We start from the raw sequence: 24,616 nt of genomic DNA, 5'->3' as shown, positions 1-24,616 counted from the left end.
CCATGAACCGGGCCTCTAGTCCTATCTAATAATAGACAAATATGGTAATTAACTGTATCTCCGACACACTTCCCATTGGCTAATCAGGCCGATATGCAAATTAACTGCCGACCAAGATGGCGCCGGCAGCCAGGCAGCTGAAGCGAACAGGAGGCTTGCTTGCTCCAGTGAAGGAGGAAGCCAAGATTCCCCGCCTACCGCTGCTGGGCTCTGAGTTTGCACTCTAAGAAACAATGTTGCAATTATAGAAGCTAAACAAACCCCATGCTTTCAGCCAGCTGGCCAAGCTGGAGTTGCAACAGTGTTTCAATTATAGAAGCCAAACAAACCGAGATACCTGCTTTCAGCAGCCGATGTCTCAGAGCTGGAGCCGAGCCTCAGAGCTAAAACTGGCTCTCAGTTCCAGTGACAGCCATAGAAGGTAAATAAATCCAAGAATAAAAAAGAAAAAGGAAAAAAAGGAGAGGTTGGGAGCTTTAGTCACCCGCCAGCCTAAAAACAGCCCTCAGCCCCTCACCCAGATTGGCCAGGCACCCCAGTGGGGACCCACACCCTGAAGGGGGTGTGACCAGATGCAAACAGCCATCATCCCCTCATCCAGGCTGGCCAAGCACCCAAGCGGGACCCCCACCCTGATCTAGGACACCCTTCAGGGCAAACCAGCCGGCCCCCACCCGTGCACCAGGCCTCTATCCTATATAGTAAAAGGGTAATATGCCTCCCAGCACCGGGATCAGCGGAGCAGTGAGGCCTCACTGCCCCTGTGTCAAGTGGAGCCTCGAGGCCTCCTGGCCCCTGGAGCAGCGTGACAGGGGGCAGCGCCCAAACCCCCTAATCGCCCTGTGGCTCTGTGTGTGACAGGGGAAGGCGCCCCAACCCCCTGATCAGCCCTGCTCTGTGCCTGATAGGGGGGAGCTCCCCAACCCCCCATGGGCCCTGCTCTGTGTGTGACGGTGTGGAGCCGCAACCTCCCCATCGGCCCTGCCCTGAGTGTGATGGGGATGGCGCCCCCACCCCCTGATCGGCCCTGCTCTGTGTATGACAGAGTACGGAGCCCCAACCCCCCTGATGTGCCCTGCTCTGTGCATGACAGGGGGTGGCGCTGCAACCTCCCCATTGACCTTGCCTTGAGTGTGACAGCGGGCGGCACCCCAACCCCCCAATCGGCCCTACCCTGAGCGTGACTGGGGGTGGCATCGCAACCTCCTAATCCACCCTGCTCTGTGCATGACAGGGGGCGGCGCCCCAACTCCCCAATCGGCCCTGCTCTGAGCCCGACCAGGGGCTGTACCTAGGGATTGGGCCTGCCCTCTGCCACCCAGGAGTGGGCCTAAGCCAGCAGGTCATTATCTTCCGAGGGGTCCCAGACTGAGAGAGGGCACAAGTGGGGCTGAGGGACACCCTCCACCCTGCCAGTGCACAAATTTTTGTGCAATGGGCCTCTAGTCTATATATATAAAAGCCTAATATGCAAAGTGTCCCCTCGGGAGTTCGACCAACCAGGAGTTTGATCACTCGCTATGATGTGCGCTGACCACCAGGGGGCAGCACAGAATGAAGGAAGGCCCCAGCCGGCAGCTGGCAGCTGCTAGGGACCCTACTCATGCATGAATTTCGTGCACTGGGCCTCTAGTATATATATAAAAGAAAGATAGTGTTTAATGTTAGACATCTACCTCATCAGTTATAATTAAAAAAAATCAAAGAAAGAATACTTTTTTTAGAAATGCAGAAATGGATTATGAAATATATTTGTCCTGGTAAAGAGAGGAATTGTATATGTTATTTAATGCTCCTTTAATAATCCCAATAAAATTTGCTAAATATCATAATTGAATGGGAAGCACATTTTTACCCATTTAGAACAAATTTTGTTTTTTCTAGATTTCAATTTCCAAAAGCCTCTCTGGTAAGTTTTTTCAAACTATTACAGTCTCATATTGCCCTGTGGTCCTTGGTGTTCATGTATCTTCGGTTTTAGTGCAAATCCCAGTGAATTAATGGTAGACCTGGAACTGCACTCAAATGCTGTTCCATGTTTATACTTTGCCCTATGTTGAGCTCTATGCTTAACTAGAGAATTATATTTTGTTTTTATTTACTGGAAAACTTTGAAGATTATTTCATTACTTTAACGAATGCCTGACTATGGACTATAACATATGCATTCATGTAAAAATTTTGGTTGTTACTGATATTATTTTTCTACTAAGAGCCTTGAAAAAAAGGTTTATGGAGTATAGCCTACTACATAAACACGTCTAAAAAAACACATATTCTTTTTGTTCTTTAAATCAGTTTGATATAATAGTGTCATATGTGATGTTATTTTGTTATCAATAAAAAAGCCACCTGCATACTGAATTTTTAGTTCAGCACAGATGATGATAAAGTCTTATAAAGATAAAAGGTAGCTATTCATGCCTAAACAAAAACAAATCCCAGAAATATGTGTTTAAATAGAACATAAAATATAGAATTAAACAGTAAAGTTTTAAAATCAATCTAACTTTTTTAAGTGTTAAAAAAGACATAAGCAAATTATTTAAAAAAAAACATTTTTGCAAAGTTGAACTCTCTTCTCTACCAAATGCTAGCTGTTATTGCTGAAACTGCCTTATTGTAGATTCCTGATATTTCAGAAACTACTGGGAAGTAACTATATTTATTTTGCTCAGTAATTCACAAATACACATGGAATCAAAGCTCAACCCAAAGTATAGTTAGCACTGGATACTTGTTATTCCTTGATTCCTTTCTAAAACAAACTTTTTAGGAGTCCCTGCTATGATGATGGTGCATTTTGCATACCTCTTGAAATAAATAATGTACAGGAATCTTTCAAATGCATATTCAGTGGGAAGCCATCTGGCTCCATGTGAATTTATGAATATTTTCGCTTGCTCAACTAGTCAAAAGTAAAATCTGGCACTTGGGATTATCATGTAGATATGGAACAGTATTATAAAAAAAATGCTCTTCTACCAATCATGATTGACACATCTATTAAAGTATAGTTTTGTAACCGGACAATCTCAGTGGGTCCGTGCTGCCTGTCACTACTTGAGCCAATTGAGCAAAGCCAGGGTTGAATCATATATGATCATTTATTCTGCCAGCAGTATGGGAGAGCAGCAGGCCATCCACAAAATTCTGTGCTGCCTCTCTCCATAAGCCAGCTGCTTATATTGGGTAGAAGAACAAAGATTACATGGGGAAGTAGGCAAAAGAGTATGCCAAACAGGTAATGCAGACTGGAGATTTGCAAAGGCCTGTGGGTATGCAAAGGCTGGGGGTCTTCAAAGGGCTGGAAGCTCTGGTTTCTGCAACAAGGTTGTTAATCTTTCTATGATAATAGGCAGCTCCCTAATGGAAAGGATGGGCTTCATTTCCAGGTGAGCTCCCAGGTCCCATGTGTAACTCCCAGCCAGGTTAAAATGTGCCTTCTTTAATCAGAACAAAACAATCACAGTTAACAAAACATGATTAATATTTCTTACAATTATAGCTGGTCCCCAATATTCTATTTCTGACCCCTATCAGTTTCATCATGGATTGAGTCTATTTAAACCATGTACAATATTGCTGTGTTTGGAAGTCATCATAATTCTACTTGAATTAGAACATGCGATGTTTTATTAAAATAGTTATAATAAAACAAAATCTTGGCATTGGGTTGGACTTTATAGGTTTTTTGTAGTGGACACCCAGATTGGGTTGGACTTTATAGGTTTTGTGATGTGACACCCAGATCTTTCTTCAATGAAGGGCTTATTACCTCATCTACTGGGAGTGCTGTCAGTAAAGAGCTTTCATCTGTCAGCCCTATTCACAAATTGTCTCAACCACAGAGCGCTACAACACCCAAGACACTCCTCCCCAAGTTGCCCACATCCCATAATGATTAATATGTGGTATAACTTGTGGCCACTCAGGTCCAACTCTAAACAGTACTGAAATGCCATTCTAGAATCACACCTCCTGGAGGCTATCATCGGGCCTGCAGCACAACTTGATTTCTCCTGTCTGCACAATTCTGCTTCTGTCCCCTTCCTTGTGAAAGGGTTAATCAAGAAACAGAGCTAACTTAGCAGGGGCTAACTAAAGAAAGCTCATTCTACAAGCCTAAGCCTTGCACAAACATGCTCCCCTTGAGTGATTATTTTACAGAAATGCCTGAAGACCATAATTCCTGTACAGCCCTCCGAAGGAAGGACGCCTGGTGCCAGCAGAAGGACAAAGGGCAAGGCCATAAAACTATGATCCTGATAGGTGTGTCAAACCGAAGCCCCGTCTGTAGCTCTCCCTGAGCACATAAAAAGCCTGCTCCCTCCCCAATTCACCACTGGCTCTCCAGTCAGACCACCTGTACCCAGGTGCCTCAAATAAATATCATTTTGATTACACTGAGCCTTGAGTCCGTTCTGTGTGACCCCTGCCCAACCCCAAAGCTTTCACTTGTACAATTATTAATCCTAAGGGCACTCCTTAAGAAATATACTGCACTTTAAACTCCATCTCAGATTCTGCTTTCCAGGAAACTCAACCGGTAGCCATTATCTAACCCTACCTCTTACCTAAAACAAGAACTTCTTGGCAAAACTCTTGGTAAATGCCTTTCAGTCACTTTGCACAAACACTTCTGGTATTATGAAGTTTTATTATCTCATAAGGCAACCCACTCTACTATCGGACAAAGTTATTTCTAATATTGTATAAACATTTTCTTCCTTCTAACATCTGGAATCATATAAAACCAACTTTATCACTGTACTGATATAATCATTAATGGGTTAAATGGTACTTTAATCCATGCTCACAATTTATGGGAGATATATATTTTAACTTTTTGGAGAATACTTTGGTAATTAGAAATGTAGCAAAGTTGATACCACATTGATCTATAAGAACATATGATATTCCAAAGGAGTAAATGTGAATAGAGAAAGCTAAACCAAAAGGCCTGTGACCTTCCGGTGATATAAAGTAAGAATGATGATGGGAAACAAGTTAAGGTGACTTGAAAAGAGTGACAAATGAGTTGGGAAAAGAGCCAGCAGTGTGGACTTTCTTGAAGCTAAATAGAAAATGCATTTCAAAGGAGTGATCCAGACAAATACTACTAAAAGATCAGAACCAGAAAGAGTACTGGGTTTGTCAAAATAGAAAGCACTGGGAATTCTGAGAAAAGGTTCATTGGAGTGGAGGTTGGAAATGGAGGCTAAAGCCTGATTGAACCGAGCTGTAGAGGGAATGGAAGAAAAGGTATTGGAGATGGAAGTGTACATATTATATGCTGTTCAGTAATTCACAGATACTTGAGAAACATTTTGAATATTCATGGGGTTTAGAATGGAGGTTGAGCTAATGTTGCATGTACAGTATCTAAAAGGGAGGCAAAATTCCTGCTGACATCTGATTAGATATACTAAAAAAAGAAAAGGTAAACAAACAAACAAAAAACCAACAACAATGTGTGTGGTAAAGAGACTGCAGACTATTTATCACCAAGCAAAACTTCACAGAAAAAGAAGTGGAGCATGTTAGAAAGTAGCATGAACCATCATCCTAAAAGGCAGTCTTCAGGGAAGCAAAATGAGATAGAGATCAAATCAGTGACGCAGTATTGAGATGGCCACAATATTCCTTTTCCCTCAATACAACTTAATGCCAATCTGTTAAAATATCTTTCCTTAGCAGTTTCTCTGAAAATTTGCTCTCACACACAATTATAAGAATTAGATGATAGTTTGTTATTACTGCACATAAAAAGATGTTATATAGCGGCGAATGGTAACTTGAATAAGTTGAGAGAAGTGGGCAGATTTTGGTTATGTTTCAATGTGTAGATTGCACTGACTTGAAGAACTGAATGGAAAGTGTGTGAGATATCATGAATGACTTCTATGTTCTTGCCTTGAATAATTTGGTGGATGATTGGGATATTTATCTAGATGAAAAGATCATTAGGATTGATAGGTAGAAGATGAGATCTATCTCAAGAGAGATGTCTATTGGATTTTTTTTCTCTGAGGGAGAGGTATGAAGCAGGCAGGTATAGAGACAAAGCTAGAATTCAGTGTTGAATATATTATGATGACTAGTAAAGAAACCTTCAAAACCATTGTAAATAAAAGATAAAAGAGACTGTATCCTGATGATAGAATATGGCTAAAAGAAGTTTTGCTTTTCTTGTTATTTATTTTTATCTTTTGGGAAATTGCAGCATATTTGTAGTCTAGAGATATGGAGAAAGATGGATTGCAGATACCAGAAGCATAGATAATTTTGTAAACTGCTCCTTCTCTAGAGAACTCAAGGCAAATATTTATTCTGCATTTAAACATCTGCAGTTGTATAAAGTAAAAAAGAATTTCTCTAAAACGCTACACTTTCTATCTCCCTTCTCATAGGCTAGATTCTACCCACAGCTTTTAATTTGAGAGGATAATGGTTAATTAGAAACTCTATCAACTTTAAGCAATTATAATGAGTGATGATCTTTCTTACTAAATTTCATTAAAAATTGATCTCAGTGATATATAGGTAGTGGATTTTATAAGTTAATTTATGACCTCGTCAGTGTGCCTATACATTTAAATCTGCACTTGGACCACTTGTTATAATCATAATTATTTCTTTGTATATTAAAAGTTTTCTGGTTCTAGATTTCATTAAAAATGTTTAAAACTTCTCTGAAGAACAGCATATTGGTGAATATAATTTACTTTCTCAAACCCCAAGGCTAAAAATAATAGGAAAGAAACCAATCATGTAAAACTTCATTTAGTAGTGCAACATTTCTCAACCTGCAAATGAAAAGAATACTTACTTGATTTCCAGAGTTGTGTTTTAAAACATTTTTTTGCCTCAAGATGTAAATGCTTTAATTCTTTTCAGAGCAATGGGATGAAGCTCTCTTATAATGAAAACTAACTTGAACCATCTGATTGTTCTGCAGAGAGAAAAGAATGGTTACTAGTGAAGAAAAGACATTAAAAAAATCCATTTACATTACTTAGCCACAGAGTTGGTTGTAGCAAAGATTTTAACAGCCTTTAAGGAGGCTGGAGATTGAACATGCTGATCTGTGTAACACACCATAGAACAGTGCCCGAAGAATATAGACAGAGTTTAGATTGTTTCTGTGATGCATTGAAGCACAATTGAAGGAATATAATTCTGGCACAGAGAGCTGGGAAATGACAGTAGATGGATTGCACCAGTCTGCAGCAATCAGAGATAAATTGCTCTGTTTGAATTTTATACTTTGGAAGGCTACTAGGTTCCTATACCCAGAGGCTTCAAAAGATAGACTATTTGCTCAAACCAGCCCAGAAGGAAACATTAAGTCTGTTAGTTTCAATCAGTTACTTGCATGTGCAATAATGCCCTTGGGATGAACATCCTTAGACACGAATGTCAATAATCAAACAGCCTTACAGGTGGATGATAATTGTGACTAATTCACAGGCATCCTCTACCTTCACCTCTTGCAAATATCAACGCAGTGGGCAATCAGCAGCTTCTTATTCTTTTATTCCAAATTTAAACTTTATTTATTGATTTTAGAGCAAGAGGTGGGGAGAGAAAGGGAAAAGAGAGAAGAGAGAGAGGGAGAGAGAGGAAGAGAGAGAAACATTCATTTGTTTTTCCACTTATTTATGCATTCATTGGTTGATTCTTGTATGTACCCTGACCAAGAACAGAACCCTCCACATTGGTGTATCAGAATGACACTCTAACCAACTGAGCTGCCTGTTCAGGGGTTTATTCCAGGTTTTATCCTGACACCAAATTACATTCTACTGGACTATAGCAAAACTGATAAGTTTGAATATGTGGCAATTTGGTTGTGGCTTATGAAACTAGCTGTCAGGGACAGATATTGGTCCTTCCACACCAGAGACTGCTGCAATTTGCCCCTCATAATATATTACAAAACCTAAATAGAAATTTCTGTGAATATAAACAAACAGAAACATGAAGAACATGAAGATTAGTATGTTATATGGAGCTTAGCACATTGATATTAAAGGAAGGAGAATGTATATTAACCTTTGACAAAGTTCAATAGAAGTAATATTAATAATACACTTCTACCAAGTACAAACAATAAAAATTGTTTCTCGACTTCTATAGAAATTGGCTTTGTCTAAACAAAATTTTAGAGATACAAAATATTAAACAAGTAACTAGTAATTGTTTCAATTATTTCACGTGCACTAAATGAATTTTAAAATGTATTTTGCAAGTGAATTTATAAAGGTCTTTCCTTTAATAACTTAGTTCTTCTCATTTTTTAAATTTTTTAAAATCTTTATTGTTAAGAGTGTTATGTCCCCTTCCTCTGCCCCCATTTGTTCCCCTCCACCCAGTTTCCACCCCACACCAGGCATTCAGCACCCTACTGTCTGCGTCCCTAGGTAATGCATATATGCACATAAGATTTTTTGGTTACTCTCTTCCCACTACCCCTCCCCGCTACCCTCTGAGATTTGTCAGTCTGCTCCATGTTTCCATGCCTTTGGTTCTATTTTATTCATCAGTTTATTTTGTTCATTATATTTCTTGTCCCAGAGGCTCCTTACACTATCTTCATATTTTTTATTACTTCTACTTTTTGCTCTTCTGATTGGGTGTTTTTTGCATCCTCATATTCTAAATCTTTGATTTGATTCTTATAATACTGTACTGTTGAGTCCCTATAAATTATTAATTCAGTTAGTGTATGCTTAATTTCTCACTGGTCCTTTTTCATGTCTTTGAAATTCTCATTACTATCTTAAAAGTTTCACTAAGTCCCATGAAGCTCTCATTAGGTCCCTTGAAGCTCATTAGAATCCTTGAGTGACATTATGACCATTGTTTTGAACTCTGTGTCCAGTAGTTTGCTTACTTCCATTTCTTTCATTTGTGACCTGTTTCCTTGTCTCCACATTTTGGTTGCTTCTCTGTGTTTGTTTCTAGGTATTAGGAAGAGTTGCTATGTCTCCTGGAATTGGTAGAGTGGCCTTGTGTAGTAGGTGTCCTGTACTCACCTGAGCTGGACACTCTATGTGTGCCTGGGTGGGCTATGTGCACAGTCTTGTAGTTGAGCCTTGATTCTTGTTGGCATCACTGGAAGGCACTGACCTCCAGGCCAATTGGCTGTGAGGACCAACTGCAACTACAATGGAAGAGATGCTGTGCAGGAGATGTATCTACAGAGCAGAACTTGCTTCAGTGGGGCTTTGGTGCTCACTGGGTCTGTCCCTTGAGCATATCACTCATGGGTGTGGTTGAGTTGTAACCTGGTGTGATCTGAAGCTGTCCACCAGGTGCACTGGCTCTGGGTCTCCCAGGAGGTGCAGTCAGCCACTGCCTGGGGCCACCTAGCAGGAGCTACAGAAGGATCTGCAGATGGCTGCTACTTGTATTGAGCTTGGAAGTGCCCAGGCAGAGCCAAGCTGTGAAGCAAGACAGGCTGGTGCTAGTGCCAGGTCTTGGGCCTGTTATTGATAGGTATGGGGCATGCTGATGCCAGCTGCTGCTTGTTTAAGATATTTTAGTTAAGTCTGAAGCCTGATTCAGGATAGGCCATTCATATGGAAAAGCAGCTGCAGATTAGATGGGGCTGCAAATTGGATGGAGTAGGGTCTCAGGGAATCATCAGAATGGAGAAAACAGTGTGAACTAGGCTGAAGGAAACTCAAATATGGCTGCCAGTCAGCTCTGCGGTGGGGGATGGTCCAGTACAGGAACAATGACCCTTGCAAGTACCCCTGTCTGGAAGAAGCTGCCCCTGAGTTCCTGACAATCCAGTTCCTCCCCATATGTCCTTGGATCCCCCAAAGCTGCTGCCCAGTGCAGGAACCCAGAGGGAGTGAGTCCAAGTAAGTTCATGTGCTGGCCCTTTAAGAGGAACTGCCTGGGTCTCCAGTAGCTTCCATGTCACTCTGCCACAATCCCCACTGGGTTTTGCAACCCAAAATTATGGGGACTTCTTGCCACAGCTCTGGAACCGTCCTGGGGGTCTGGTATGGAGCTAAGACCCCTTGCTTTTCACAGGAGGCCTCTGCAGTGGAGATATCCCTCCCAATTAAAAAAATTCCCCATGTGGATGTCGGACCAGCTGGTTCCACTCTTCTGTCCCCCTGCCCCTCCTACCAGTTTTGATGTACTTTCTTCTTTACTTCTCTACTTGTGGGACTTGTAGTCAGCCAGCTTTCAGGTGGTTCTGAATATGGTTGTTCTGTGTTTTAGTTGTAATTTTGATGTGGTAGTGGGAGTCAGCGAGAACCATGTTTACTTATGCTGCCATCTTGGTTCTCTATCCCTTAGTTCTTAACATAGTTGGAAACTGTTTCATTTAGCTAAATAACAACAAAAATAACATCTAAAAATCTTTCAGACAACTTTGAACAAATTAATTTTTTTGGCTTTTCTTTCCTTCTTAATTCTGCTAGACTATATACACCAAGGTGCCTAAATTCTGGGTCTCCAAGTTGCTCAAGTCCAGAGGACAACATGGTGTATGCAAATGGCATCACTGGTATTGTGTAGTACACCAGTTATCAGCTGTATGTATACATTTTGCAGCAGGAAAAGTTTGGATTTCAGCTCTATGCTCAATTTGGTTATCTTTACCTAACATAGAAAATATTGCTTAGCCTCAGGAGATGAATAGATCACCACAGGTTCTGGGAGTTCTGCATTAATACCATTAAAAATTTGAGATTTTAAGCATATCATTTAGATTTTTGAGTTTTTATTTCAATTTAGTATATACACGGATACACATTCCTGATATCCTTTTTGCTTAGTTTGGTAAATAAATGCTTAAGGTAGAAGATTAATACCAAATGATAGATTTTGTTTTTCATGCCCTTCTTGGTCACTGTTAATTATTAACTCATCAATAAGTTTATACAATACGTTTAATTACACATTGTAGCTATCCTTTACAAAACTAGAGAGTATATGATTAAAGGCTATAATTTTATGAAATAAAATAATAAATCTAAGAAAATGTCCAATTTCTTACTTATACGTGCTCGGGATTATCACCTCTCTGAATTAGGAACACTGCTGGTGACACACAGATGGTACTACATACCAAGTAATGCATCTCAAGGCAAGAGGCACTGACAAATTCTTGGGAAATGATAACATTTCAGAGCAGCTAGAATCAGACATTGTGCAGAATTATGCTTAAAATGGTGATCACCGATTTCTAAGAAACCTCCCCCTGACTGAGTAGAAGCCACATTCTTCTAGAGATATGATAAAATTGAGGCAAAAATGAAACTCAATTTTGTCAAATAGCATCAAAAACTTGCAAAATAGGTATCTGGAGTCCACTGCTTGAAAGAAAACCCGGACAGTAACGTAATGGAGGCACATAGGAAATGCATTTGACGGTACAGAGGATGGTACTAGGTGGAAATGCGTGGACATCAATAAGTCTTCAATTGAAGAGTGCTTTAGAAAAAAAAAACTTTGTCTCTAAATGTGAAGTTTAAGAACATAATTGACTATATTTCAATACTGCATTTTGATCCTTTATATGTATATGTAAGCAGGTAAAATAATAAAAATCTGTAAGTGCATTTAAAAGAGATCGCCAATAAATATAAAAACTTCAAGTAACAAAGAAAGCATTGAGTAATATTTTATTCGTAGCGTTTTCTCTTTTTTGTGGAACATAAAATAATGGTGATTCTTAATAATTGATGGCCTTTTAGATTGTACAAAATTATATAGATTATACTGTGAAATACAATATTGAACATTTAATAAATGATAAACATAATATCCTCTGAAAACTATGCTAGTAAATCAGTAAATGCTACACAATAGCTACTATATATCTTTATTTTGTCCTTGGAAAGAACCTTTAAGAAAGAAAAAAACAAGACATAAATATCATAATTGAGAGTTACAGACAAGTTACTTCTGGTTTACCAAATAATTATTTTTGTTTTGTCATTGGATACATCAATAAAAGTGGCACAGACCAGTTCTTATTTCAATTTACTCATGTTAAAATACAAAACTCTTACAAGTCTTTTCTGTAATTACTAGAGGCCCGATGCATGAAATTCATGCAAGAGTAGGCCTTCCTTCACCCGGCTGCCGGCACTGGCTTCCCTCTAGCACCTGGGACCTGTGCCCCCTCCAACTGCCAGCACCCGGGACCTAGGCTTTCTCCAGCTGCTGGCACCCAGGACCCAGGATTCCCTCACAGAGGGAGGCCCTGCCCACCCGCTACAGCCCACTGGTTGGTGGCCTGGGCCTCCTTCTGCAAGGCAATCATGGGGTGATGGCTGGGCCCCTGGCCAATCGCATTGCACCCACCTTGGCTGGCCTGGCACCAGTGGGTGTCATAGCTTGGTCCCAAATGGATGGTCGATTTGCATATTATGCTTTTATTATATAGGATTATTAGACTTTGGTATGAGCACATTTCACTTATGTGCTTATATCAAACTAGAGGCCCTGTGCACGAAATCATGCACGGGTAAGGTCCCTAGGTCCAGGGCCTTCCGGCTGCCGGCTGGGGCTTTCCTTCATTCCGCGCCACCCCCTGGTGGTCAGAGCACATCATTAGCAAGCGATTGAACTCCTGGTCTCCAGGTCAAACTCCTGAGGGGACACTTTGCATATTAGGCTTTTATATATATAGATTGGTACACATAACTTGGGATACCAGCCAATTTTTATTTCTTGAAGCTGTTTATCATGTGTGCATTTTCTTAATCTTTCTCTTCTTCTGGCTCCTTCCTGCTATCTACCTTTTGGGTATTTATTGCTTCTCAGCATCATTACCAGTGCATGGACAGAAAATAAGAAATGAAAAGTAAAATCAGTTCATCTGGTAATTTAACAGTTCTATTAAAGAAATTAGTATGAGGATGAAAGTAATGCTCGGAATAAACATATTATCAGTGAATCTCAATTATTCCTACCATCTTCCCCACACAGATATTTGACTTTTGTGGGTGTGCATGCTTTCCTATGGATGAAAATTTAGGGAATATTTTTAGGATATACAAACACATTTTCAAGTTTATATGGATAAAATAACACATATACCCTTTTTTGTTTCATTTTGGTAAGATCAATAAATGAGATTTTTAGCATCAATTTCAGAGTTGTCCATTACTTATCAATTAAGATTATCACAATATTTTAAGCATTAATTTAATCTGAATTTGCTAATTATTAATCTGTCCCTGCAAATGCTATTTTGACAGTATTCCAACAGTGCTCTGAAGATCAGATAGTATGCTATTTTTATTAGTTAATGAGAATTACTACATCCGAGAAGAGAACTGCCAATAAACACTAAGAACTTTTTTGGAACTGAAGCCCAAAAGAAGAGGGAAAAACTAAAGGTATGTTTAGAAAATTACCTTTAAAACTAGTACATTATTATGTGAACAAACTAATGCTCCATAAATCCATCTTAATTTATAGAAATATTAAAATAGTAATAAACATCTAAAAATCCCTTTCCTGAAGCTACAGCCTAGAAATATTCTTTCTTCAAAAATGGTTTATCTGTATTTTTGTGTTATTGATTTTATGCTGCAGCAACTGTTAACATAATTTTCATTAAATGACTTCAATAAAACAAACATCTATAGAAAACACCTATATTTGCAATCTAGCTCAATCAAGAAAGGCAAAGTATGCAATATTTAAGATGTCTCTAAATCAAAGTTTTCTATTCAAAGCAATTTCTCTAAAAATTTGCTCCCTATAGGTTATCATGTCTTCTACGTCTTTGTAGGCAAGCATTTCTTCAATGGACAACAGCTTATAGTTATTCAGGCTGAATGCTGACTTGCTTTGCACAGCATTTAACATCTTTATGGATGTTGTAACCGAATCATTCAAAGAAGTACAAACTGGGAAAATACGAGCATTCCACAAACTCAAACATGTCTTGTTTCCAGAGAAGAGCTCCTCTGTAATGTTCAAATTCCAAATACCTAAGCATGACAGGAAACAGACGCCAAAGAATTGAAGTGACTTTATATCTGACAATGTTTTAACATTCCTTTTCAGGTTGTCTTGCACTCCAAATGCCATCGTTGAATACTTTAAGTGTCCATTCATCTTCAAGCTTAAGGAACACACAAAAGAATACGCAGGCAGGACAGCTGTTGTTATGATAGAAGAACCACTAATAATGCAGTTTTCCCCAACTGAAACATCAGGCCCCAATCTGGAGTACTCCACAACTGAGCCAGGTGACACAGAACATCTTGAATCCAATATACTTTGAATGATACAGGATGTGTTACCAAAGCATTCTGGTACTGCTGGAGAGATGCTAAAAGCTATGGACTGTAAGCCAAGCTCTGACTTCAAACTGCTAGCTGAAGTAAAGTGACACAAATATTCTTCAGTTGTGCCAATGTGATAAAATTTGGAGTTATTAAGAACAACAACATTTAGTGATGTCCCTTTAAGAAGGTGAAATATTCTCTGCCTCATGTCTACCAACTCTGACCCTTCTTTAGTGACATTTGATGTGTTTCTGGTATACTCCACAGTTGCTCCAGGTCCCAAAGCCTGCAGAAAGTCTCCATAAGCATCTATTTCACAGTTCAGTGTGCCTATTTTTTCATAAAAAGCAAGTAACTTTTTCGCTGATTTATGATCCATGTAAAATAGGCTGTCTGTGTAGACATACTCAGATTCAAATTTAAGAGAGGCAGTGTCACCCCCGGACAAGTCCTGCTGAGAAAAATTTCCAGGTCTACACACAGCATTAAATTGACACATCCTTTCTATGCTGGGCTTATGAAGGAAACGATGGCAACACCGATATTCGAGGTCACTATATTCTAAACAATTAGAAGGTTCTAAGACAAATACTCCATGTGTGGTACCTACAGTCAAGCTAGAAGGATGAGCTAAAGCCGTAAAGCCAGGCTTGTCAAATCTGACAAACTCAGATTCTCCAATACTATAAAGTTCAATATCATCTGCACAGGTTACCAGAATCCCAGGATTCATATGTGAGGGGAAATCAATGTACATGGCTAGTTTTAATTCTAACATCTGATAAATGGGGTTACCAAAAGGTAAAGCAGTGAAAATTTTCCCCAGAGCACTTGCATTTGGAAGGCGTTGACTGTAGCCACCTATAAAATTAAATGAAATAACTCTTATAAAATGTTTATATGAATGTTTCCAATAATTTAAAAACCCAGGAGCATCAGGAGTAACTCAAAATGTATCTAAAAATATTCAATATATACAACATATTACTATAACTCGGAAAAGAATAATAAGCTCCAGAATACAAATTCAAAGAAAAATTCTCCCAAAGTCTTTGGAAATACTGTAGTTTTAAAGACTCTAGATTAGAAAGGAATTTCCATATACTTTAGAGAATGTGAACTGTTTAAAATCCACTGTATAGCTAATAAAATGGACCACAGGCTAAAACATGACCTCATATCCACATTTTAAACAATTTCAACCATATTTAAATTCCTACAATAAGAATCCACTTTACAGGGGTAAAAGCAAGTCACAAAAAAAATAATATACCAATTCCAACATTATCTACTAAATTGTACTTTCCAAAATGCAGTGTCTTTCCTCAAATTATTACATACACTTAAAGGAAGCAAAGGTGCATTTATTTAAAAGCATTTTAAAACTTATACTTCTTTTTAATTTAAATAGGCTTTCCCTCTAAGATTAGCCTAATGACTTCTTAATTCCTTGAAGTGTGTTCTTGTAAGTAAATTAAATAGCTTACATCATTTTTATGTTTAGTAAGTACAGTGAGAGGCAGTATTACAATAGTAGAGAGAGTCAGACAAAATTGGGTTCAAACTCAGGCTTACTACCTGTTAAGTTTTTTATCTTTGGACACACTCCAAATAAGCAAATGTAGAATAACATTTGCTTTGTCATGTTTTATGAGATCAATTATACAAGTAAAGCACTTGGCATATAGTACACTGTTCTAAAGACTAGCCAATAGCAAAGCTTAGCATTATAATTAGATATTTTTAACTATATATTTTCTGATATCGAATTTAACTTTTACTAAATAATACTTGTTCTGGAATAAAACTATAAATTTGAAAAAAATTTTTGATGGCTTAGGAAAACTAATTGTTTTATTTGAGTACTACTTACATTATGCTACATGTTCTTAACATCTTTTTTTTTTTTTAATTGATTTCAGAGAGAAAGGGAAAGGGAGAAAGAATCACTGATCATCTGCCTCCTGCATGGCCCCTACTGGGGTTCGAACCCACAACCTGGGCATGTGCCCTGACCAGGAATCAAACAGTGATCTCCTGGTTCACAGGTGGCTGCTCAACCACTAAGCCATGCCAGCTGGGCTAAATTTGAAATTTTTTTACAGCCAGCTGTAAAATCATAACTTGGATGCTTCATTTGAAATCACCTTTACAGTCCTAGCCGGTTTGGCTCAGTGGACAGAGTGTTGGCCTGAGGACTGAAGGGTCCTGGGGTTCGATTCTGGCCAAGGGCACATGCCCAGGTTGTAGACTTGATCCCTAGTAGAGGGTGTGCAAGAGGCAGCTGATCAATGATTCTCTCTCATCATTGATGTTTCTATCTCTCCCTCTCCCTTCCTCTTTGAAATCAATCAAGAAATATATATTTTTTTAAAAATCACTGTTCTGTAAAACAATCATAAGAAATGGATAGTGCCTTGGAAGCCATGGTGCCAATCCATGACAAAGTTTTCATAGAGACCTAATTCATAGAGAAAAATAATAGAGGTTTCCACAGAATAAAAATTCTCATACGACTAAACTTATCCAATTAAAATAAACACCTATCCTCTGTTCTGAAATTATTTCTTTCCTACCTTTCTGCTTTACAATGTCCTCTTGTATATGTAATTTTCCCTCAGATATTTTCTCATCAACTCCATGTTTTGTGACCACCTTTTTTTTTCTTGTAACTCCTTCAAGGATTATAGACTTTGTCTACCAATAATCAAATAAAAATTCAAGATAGAAGGTTTTTGGCAATAGTCTGGGGATCACAGTGCTAAACCAGCCTCTTCCCTACAGCAAGAATCCCTTCTAAAGACTTATTGAAAAATGTTCATATTTTGATGAGCTCTGTCTTTGGAAAATAATTTTGTACATACATACTAAACATAATACCCATAAACAGTCAATGTATGTGATCCACAATTTTAAAGAGAAATATTGTGGAAAATGTAATATTACTTACAAACTAAAAATATCAAGAAAAGCATGAAATATTTCTTTTCAAAGCAGAATAACTTCAAAGACCAAAAAAAAAAAAAAAAAGGAAAGTTCTAAAACAGTGGTTCCCAACATGGGGCACAATTTGATTTTTAAGGAGGGCAATTTGAGAATGAGTTATTAACAGTAAATTTTTTGCATTTCTTATGGTTCTAGGGGCCTCATATACAGTATATAAATATATATTGTGACATATTTATGTATTCCAGTTCTCTATTATATGTTTTGAAACTTATTTGCTATTTTTTCATATCACTTCATATTATTATTATTTTTTAAACAATTTCTGAGTGATTTCTTCCTCAGTACTTCAACTGTCCTTTCGTTCTTCTATTTTTCTCTTTCATGGATGCCATGTTCTTTGGAACTTTGTTAGACCAAGCTAATGGCCTTTTAGGCTTCCTCCACTTGAATAGGAGTTCACTTTTTGAATAGTAAGAATTATATGTCACCAGGTCGGGGGGGGGGGGGGGGCGGGGGGAGGGAAGCATCAGGATTTTAGAGATGCTAGGTGGGGCACGGCCAAAAAAAGGTTAGGAACCACTGTTGTAAGATATCAAAGGTAAAATCAGTAAAGTATAATTTTACCGGAGTGAATTAATAGGATGGTAAAATAATTCCATTTATCTCCATATAGCTTTTCCAAATGTCGAAGGGCACAAAATGTTGATCCTCCATTACCTTAAAAATAAAGTTAAAAATGTACACTTTATTTCATATAAACCTACTAAAATTTTGTAAGTATGGTAAATTTAGGTGTTAGAACTCTGAGGATATGGCTACAATTAACTAGGCAGAGAACAAAAATATGGACAAAAGAATCAATTTAAATACACATTTCATACCAATTAAATAATTAAACAAACGATTAGCAATGAAAACCAGAGATCAGCCCCTAAATGATGAGCTAATCTTCTCCTGAAAATATTAATACACAATGAAGAAATAATAAAATAGGCAATCCGCAACACCAGAAAACTGGAAATATATATACACACACACATATATTATATACACACATATATATATATACTGTAACTATTATATATAATTCATTTGGAATGACAAATTGCAAAAACCATTTAAATAATTCTCCCATATGACAATCAAACATGTAAGTTAAACTTGCTTTTTAAAAAGTTTTTTAGAATTTGGTTTCCTTACTAATTACCTTGGGCAAGTTATTTAACTTTCTTTGCCTCTAAATCTCATCTATACAATGGGAATCATATAGTACTGACTGCTAGCTGTGAGGATTAAAACATGGCTACTTAGAACAATGCCAATGTCAGATATAGATACCCTATCTCTGGTATCAAGGGGCTTCAGTTTTAGCATTACATGAAAAACTGCCCCCACAAAAATAGTATGCAATGAAAGGTTAAAAGGCAAACTTTATGGAAATTGGATTTTTAAAGTAAATATCTCTGATACTGAAGCCATTAGATCAGCCGTGGGCAAACTATGGCCCTCGGGCCGGATCCGGCCCGTTTGAAATGAATAAAACTAAAAACAAAACAAAACCGTACCCTTTTAGGTAATGATGTTTACTTTGAATTTATATTAGTTCACACAAACACTCCATCCATGCTTTTGTTCCGGCCCTCCGGTCCAGTTTAAGAACCCATTGTGACCCTCCACTCAAAAAGTTTGCCAACCCCTGCATTAGACTGTGCTCTTCTGTATTCTGCAATTGTGGTCCCAAGAAGTCAGTAGTATATATTTTTCTTGTTTTGATCTCCTTACATAAATTTCTGAAGAAAATGTGGAGTTTGCAGGGATCTTAGGAACCCGAATGATAAGGTCCAATGGATCATTTACTACCTGAATAAATGTTATTAAAATTAATACAAATGTCTTTTAAATAACATAATATTTGGGAAGTTTTTTCATGGTAAGTCACATAATTGTTTCTATCTCTCTCTCCCTCTTCCTTCCTCCCTGAAATTGATTAAATATATATTTATAGAGAGAGAGAGGGAGTTGTTATGCCTTTTATCATTTTTTATTTTTTTTTAAAAACTACTGAATTCACATAAAAATTTTAAAGTTAGTAAAGACTATGGTGGGAAGATATGCAGTTTATAAACTGCATGCCACAGGAAAACTTTTCTTCAATGATTATTCTACCTAGACTCTATGATATAAATCTGACCATAAATGCTTACCAATTTTGGCTCCAGCAGGATCAACAAAAACATGATATTGAACGCCAAGGGGTAATTCCTTTTTTTTCAGCTTTTCTGACAGCTGTTGCTTATAAGCAAGTTCTTGTTTTTCATCAGCTGCTGTTATTGCAACAATGTCCCAGAACTCTCCAGCTGCCACAGGTTTGCCTATGTGAAAAAACAAGGAAATGATAAATATTATCAGAATTCTGTTACTTACTTGGAAAGAGGGGAAAACAAAGAGATAATATTATAATCTTCATAAATGTATCTTTTGCTTTTGAGAATTAAGCAATTAGTAGTTGGTGTGATTCAAATAGTTCTAATGAGGACTGTTCATAAATTGTTTTCTCTCTTTTAGATTACTCTTCTATGATCTACAGACCCATTTATATTTAGATATTATTTTAAGAGAAATATTACTGATTTTCTAAAGATTATCTCAATTCTTAAATAAGAAGACAAAGGAACAAATAAATGAATCAATTTTCATATTATTAGGACTAGTGTTCCTTGGCTAAGAAAGATTCAACCCAAATATCTATTACTACAACGTTGCTGTTTATAAATGTGGGTACTTTATTTTTTACTACCTTAAATAGAGCCGTGCAATTTTACAAAGGCTAATGGAGTATGGCATACAATTTTGGATACGAGAAAAGTTCCCAACTCCCAGATGAACTCATTAAAAGACAGACTGAAATTTTGGTAGACAGCTGGAAGCTCTTTTTTGTTGAAAAAAAAATTGTTTTTATTAGTTAACAAACAGGACTTATCACCTAGAATGTAATAGTCTTGAACGTTCTATTGTCATCCTAGTATTATTTCCTGTATTCTTAAAGCAGTAACTTCACAAAAAAATAAGGAATTTTATTACACAGTTGTACAAGGAATGACAAGTGACACAGCCTTTAAAAAAACTCAAAAACATTTTGATTCAACCCTCACTCGTTTTAATAATCCATAATCCCTCCGTGTTTTAGCATTATTATTTGTATAACTCAGTAAGCGTTCACATCACGGAACAAACTGGTGAAGTGCGTAGGGAGGTGGGAGAAGGCTAAAATCACATTTGTAGAGGTCAAGACACTATGTTTTAGATATTTCAGATTTATTTAAATAATTTGTTAATGAACTAACCAAATGCATAACTTGAATTTATAGCTTCACTAGCTATACCTGTATCTATCCACCTACTTAGAAACTAGAAATAAAGTTAAAGAAAGTAACAAGCATCACGTAAAGAAAGGACAGTGAAAGGAAAGAATAACACATTCAAGGTGTATTAGCTATGCGCGGGCCAGCGTCCTGGGCCCACAGGTGAGAGAGAAGCATCCAGGAAGTGACAGTCCAGCAACTTCCAGGGCACATGAAGGACCCTCCCTTTCCACCTCCCGGGAGGCCCGGGCTTCCTCCTTCGGTACCTCTCAGCTCGGAAAACCTCCGCAACTTCCGCTGGGTGGCTTCTCGCAGAGATAAGGCTGGAGGGACATTTGCACGGGCCATATCCTCACCTCTGCCGCGGCCGGCTTTAACCTTCCAGGTAGCCCACCGCTCCGCACAGCACGCATGCGCCCTGGACTGCCACCCGCGCCAGGTCCGGCTTCGCCTAGCCCCGCCCCTTCCGCGCGTCACTCACGCAGCCACGCCCCCGACGGTCTGGGGCTGGCCCAGGGGAAACCAGGATGCGGTGATCCCGGAGCTTGGCCCCCGTTTCCTTAGCGACGGTCTCCAGAGCTGATGGCCACCTTGCGATTTCTCAGTCTGTGGCGAGTCTGGCCACTAAATTCCTAACTTATAAGGCCTGGCAGCTCGGTTGACCCGGTGAGTGGGGCAGGTTGGGCGACAAAATTCCTACAACTGACCCGCTAAGGAGAAGACGAAACGACACCCTAGCTTCCAGCTGGGTCTCCGCAGGCGATTTGTCTTTTCTGACTCGTGGTTTGCTTCATTCAGGAGCAGTTCCCAGAACCTCTTGGCAGTTAATTCCCCCTCTGGTCCTCATCTGAAGCCTTCTGCCCCAACCCTGGGTCTACTCTAGATACATCATCTGAACATTTACAATCTGTATTCTCTTCAGGTGTGTGGCTTCTTTGCCTTTGCGAGTTCCGGGATCCACCCTCTCAGTTTTGAGCTCATAGTTTTTAGAACTTGTAGATCATTTATTCTGCAACCAGGCCCTTAACATTTGTGCTGTTTTGGTTAATTCTCTGCCATCCTTTTGTATGTGCAGATTAATCAAGAACTTTCAGTAACATTCCTGGGAATAAATCAGCCTTATTAGATGTGTTTTTGGTGAGTTTAATTTTGTAAGTATTTCTCTGGTAAAGCACTAGGTCTATAATGAGTTTTATAGATTGATTTCTATGAATCAGAGAGAATAGTGACTTAGTCAAAGTCTCGCAATTAGTAAGTAGTGGAGAGGCTTTAGCGAGCTATTCCAATACTGGATGCAGACATCATTCTATCACACCATGCAGTCTGATTTATTTTAGAGGCCTGTCTTCTTTGAAGTCTTTATCAGGACTACAGACATTCAAGGCCATACAAGCTCTTGCCAGGAACTTAGTTTTTTCTTCTAAAGACTTGACCCTGTTAATTAATTCTGTTCTTACAGAGAAAATGTCTGACTAAAATGAGAGATTACTCCTTCATACTTTTATCGCTTAAGAGAGGTGTTTTTTTTTTTGTTGTTGTTATTGAAAACAATACCTTCTTATTAAGAACATTTAGAAAATACAAAAGACTCAGGTGAGGTGAGAATTAGCAATAGGGAAAGTAGCAAAAGAGAAAGTCAGAGAGGGAACAGAAGGCCAAAGAATGATTTGTTTTTTTACTGAGTGAAATAGGCATTGTAGTGTTTTGATGTGACTTGCTTTATATTTAAACAAATCACTCAATAATGTGAAAAATAATCTGTTTTAGTGTGGAGCAAGGATAGAAGGAGGGAGACTTGTTTTTTTGTGTGTGTGTGTTTTGTTGTTTTTGTTTTTTTGGCTACTGCAATAATACAGGTAAGGCTTGGTGAATCTTGGTCAGGATGATAACAGTGGGAATGATGATAAGTTGGTTAGCTATATTTTAAAGGCAAATCAATACAATTTGCTAATGAAATAGCTGTGGAATGGGACAGAAAGAGAGTAGTCAAGGATGTCCGAGTGATAGCATGGCCATCAATTGAGATGGGAATGCCTATGTATGGGGAATGTTGTTAAGGTGGTAGGGGGAGTCCAGAATTTAGTTTTGGACATAAAGAGTAAACAAATGTAAATGTATGTAGTGCAAATGAAACAGAATTGTGTGTATGTGCGCGCGCGCACTATACATAGGCTATGGACTTCATGAAAGAGGTCTGGGCTAGAGATATAATTTTGGGAGTTGTCAGCATATAGATGGAGTTAATTTTATACTAGAATTAGATGAGATCTCAAGAGAAGAGAGATTGCCGAAACCAGTTTGGCTCAGTGGATATAGCGTCGGCCTGCGGACTAAAAGGTCCCGGGTTCGATTCCAGTCAAGGGCATGTACCTGGGTTGCGGGCACATCCCCAGTGGGAGATGTGCAGGAGGCAGCTGGTCGATGTTCTCTCTCATCGATGTTTCTGGCTCTCTATCTCTCTCCCTTCCTCTCTGTAAAAAATCAATAAAATATATTTAAAAAAAAAAAGAGAGAAGAGAGATTAATAGAGACTGTATGTTCAGGAACTGTACATAATAGAAGTAAACATTATTTACCAAACAAAATTTCAGATAGTGATAAGAACTGTGAGGGGGGTGATGTAATGGAGTCTGTCAGAGTATTTTTTTTTAAATCTTTATTGTTCAGATTATTACAGATATTCCTCTTTTTTCCCCCCCATAGCTGCCCTCCACCCAGTTCCCACCCCACTCCAGGCCTCCGTGCCGCGCCCCCCCCCACTGACCTCATCCATAGGTGTAAGCTCTTTGTTCAATCTCTTCTCACACCCCCCACAACCCTTTCCCCCTGAGAATTATCAGTCTGCTCCCTTTCCATGGCCCTGATTCTATTACATTCACCAATCTGTTCTGTTCATCAGGCTTTTTTATTCATTTGATTTTTAGGTTCACTTGTTGATAGATATGTATTTGTTGTCACTTGGTTGTTCATAATTTTTTATCTTTACCTTTTTCTTCTTCTTCCTCTTCTTATAGAGTACCCTTCAGCATTTCATATAATACTGGTTTGGTGGTGATGAACTCCTTTAGCTTTTTCTTATCTGTGAAGCTCTTAACTGACCTTCAATTCTAAATGATAGCTTTGCTGGGTAGAGTAATCTTGGTTGTAGGTTCTTGCTGTTCATCACTTTGTATATTTCTTTCCACTCCCTTCTGGCCTGCATGGTTTCTGTTGAGAAATCAGCTGACAGTCATATGGGTAGTCCCTTGAAGGTAACTATCTGTTTTTCTCTTGCTGCTTTTAAGATTCTCTCTTTGTCTTTTGCCCTTGGCATTTTAATTATGATGTGTCTTGGTTTGTCTCTTTGGATTCCTCTTGTTTGGGGTTCTCTGCACTTCCTGGACTTATAAGTCTATTTCTTTCACCAGGTAGGGGAAGTTTTATGTCATTATTTCTTCTAATGGGTTTTCAATATGTTGCTCTACCTCTTCTTCTGGCACCCCCATAATTCAGATATTGGTACACTTGAAGTTGTCCCAGAGGCTCCTTACACTACCTTCATATTTTTGAATTCTTTTTTCTTTTTGCTTTTCTGGTTGGGTGTTTTTTGCTTATTTGTATTTCAAATCTTTGACTTGATTCTTGGGATCCTCTAGTCCCGTGATGGCGACCCTATGACACACGTGTCAGAGATGACACATGAACTCATTTTTTTGGTTGATTTTTCTTTGTTAAATTGCATTTAAATATATAAAATAAATATCAAAAATATAATTTTTTTTTTTACTATCGTTGCAAATATCAAAAAATTTCTATATGTGACATGGCACCAGAGTTAAGTTAGGGTTTTTCAAAATACTGACACGCCAAGCTCAAAAGATTCGCCATCGCTGTTCTAGTCTGCTGTTGGATCTTTGTATATTATTCTTTATTTTAGTCAGTGTATGCTTAATTTCTAATTGGTCCTTTTTCACATCCGTGAGGGTTTCACTAAATTTCTCGGAGGTTTCTAGAAGATTCTTGAGTAACCTTATAACTGTGGTTTTG

At 38.4% G+C, this 24,616-nt stretch overlaps 3 protein-coding genes across 4 annotated transcripts in view; 1 reads left to right on the top strand and 2 right to left on the bottom strand.

The window, feature by feature from the left end:
• The window catches only part of TNNI3K (TNNI3 interacting kinase), a 296,569-nt gene extending 289,650 nt beyond the window's left edge, over positions 1 to 6,919 (bottom strand). Inside the window, exon 1 of the mRNA XM_070405387.1 lies at positions 6,833 to 6,919. The gene's annotated coding sequence lies outside the window, so the exon portion shown is untranslated. The remainder of the gene's footprint in view (positions 1 to 6,832) is intronic.
• A 4,728-nt stretch (positions 6,920 to 11,647) lies between these two features.
• FPGT (fucose-1-phosphate guanylyltransferase) lies at positions 11,648 to 21,008 on the bottom strand. 2 transcript variants are annotated; one of them, XM_070405388.1, is made up of 4 exons: positions 20,857 to 21,006; positions 19,433 to 19,600; positions 17,853 to 17,945; positions 11,648 to 15,140 (listed from the first exon to the last, which is right to left on the bottom strand). In XM_070405388.1, the coding sequence occupies exons 1-4, from the start codon at positions 20,936 to 20,938 to the stop codon at positions 13,702 to 13,704; spliced, it is 1,782 nt and encodes a 593-aa protein (XP_070261489.1). In that variant the 5' UTR covers positions 20,939 to 21,006; the 3' UTR covers positions 11,648 to 13,701. The 2 variants fall into 2 exon arrangements, with proteins under 2 accessions (XP_070261489.1, XP_070261490.1); XM_070405389.1 differs by having other exon boundaries at positions 14,070 to 14,323; positions 20,857 to 21,008.
• A 469-nt stretch (positions 21,009 to 21,477) lies between these two features.
• Positions 21,478 to 24,616, top strand: part of LRRIQ3 (leucine rich repeats and IQ motif containing 3) — a 96,684-nt gene continuing 93,545 nt past the window's right edge. Inside the window, exon 1 of the mRNA XM_070403378.1 lies at positions 21,478 to 21,512. The gene's annotated coding sequence lies outside the window, so the exon portion shown is untranslated. The remainder of the gene's footprint in view (positions 21,513 to 24,616) is intronic.

This window comes from Myotis yumanensis, unplaced genomic scaffold (genome assembly GCF_028538775.1).
Source record: "Myotis yumanensis isolate MYYU_CA2020_CCGP unplaced genomic scaffold, mMyoYum1.0.hap1 SCAF_2, whole genome shotgun sequence".
Classification (NCBI taxonomy): Eukaryota; Metazoa; Chordata; class Mammalia; order Chiroptera; family Vespertilionidae; genus Myotis; species Myotis yumanensis.
The sequence above is the reverse complement of the archived record's forward strand: the minus strand, read 5'-3'. Positions and strand labels throughout refer to the sequence as shown.

What these genes read in the sequence shown, in the direction of transcription:
- FPGT (XM_070405388.1), bottom strand. Translation starts at nt 20,938, where the DNA reads ATGGCCCGTGCAAATGTCCCTCCAGCCTTATCTCTGCGAGAAGCCACC. An exon ending in TCCTGCTGGAGCCAAAATTG is followed by an intron (nt 17,946 to 19,432) that starts GTAAGCATTTAT and finishes TTTATTTTTAAG; the next exon opens with GTAATGGAGGATCAACATTT. An exon ending in CATCCTATTAATTCACTCCG is followed by an intron (nt 15,141 to 17,852) that starts GTAAAATTATAC and finishes TTAATTTTATAG; the next exon opens with GTGGCTACAGTCAACGCCTT.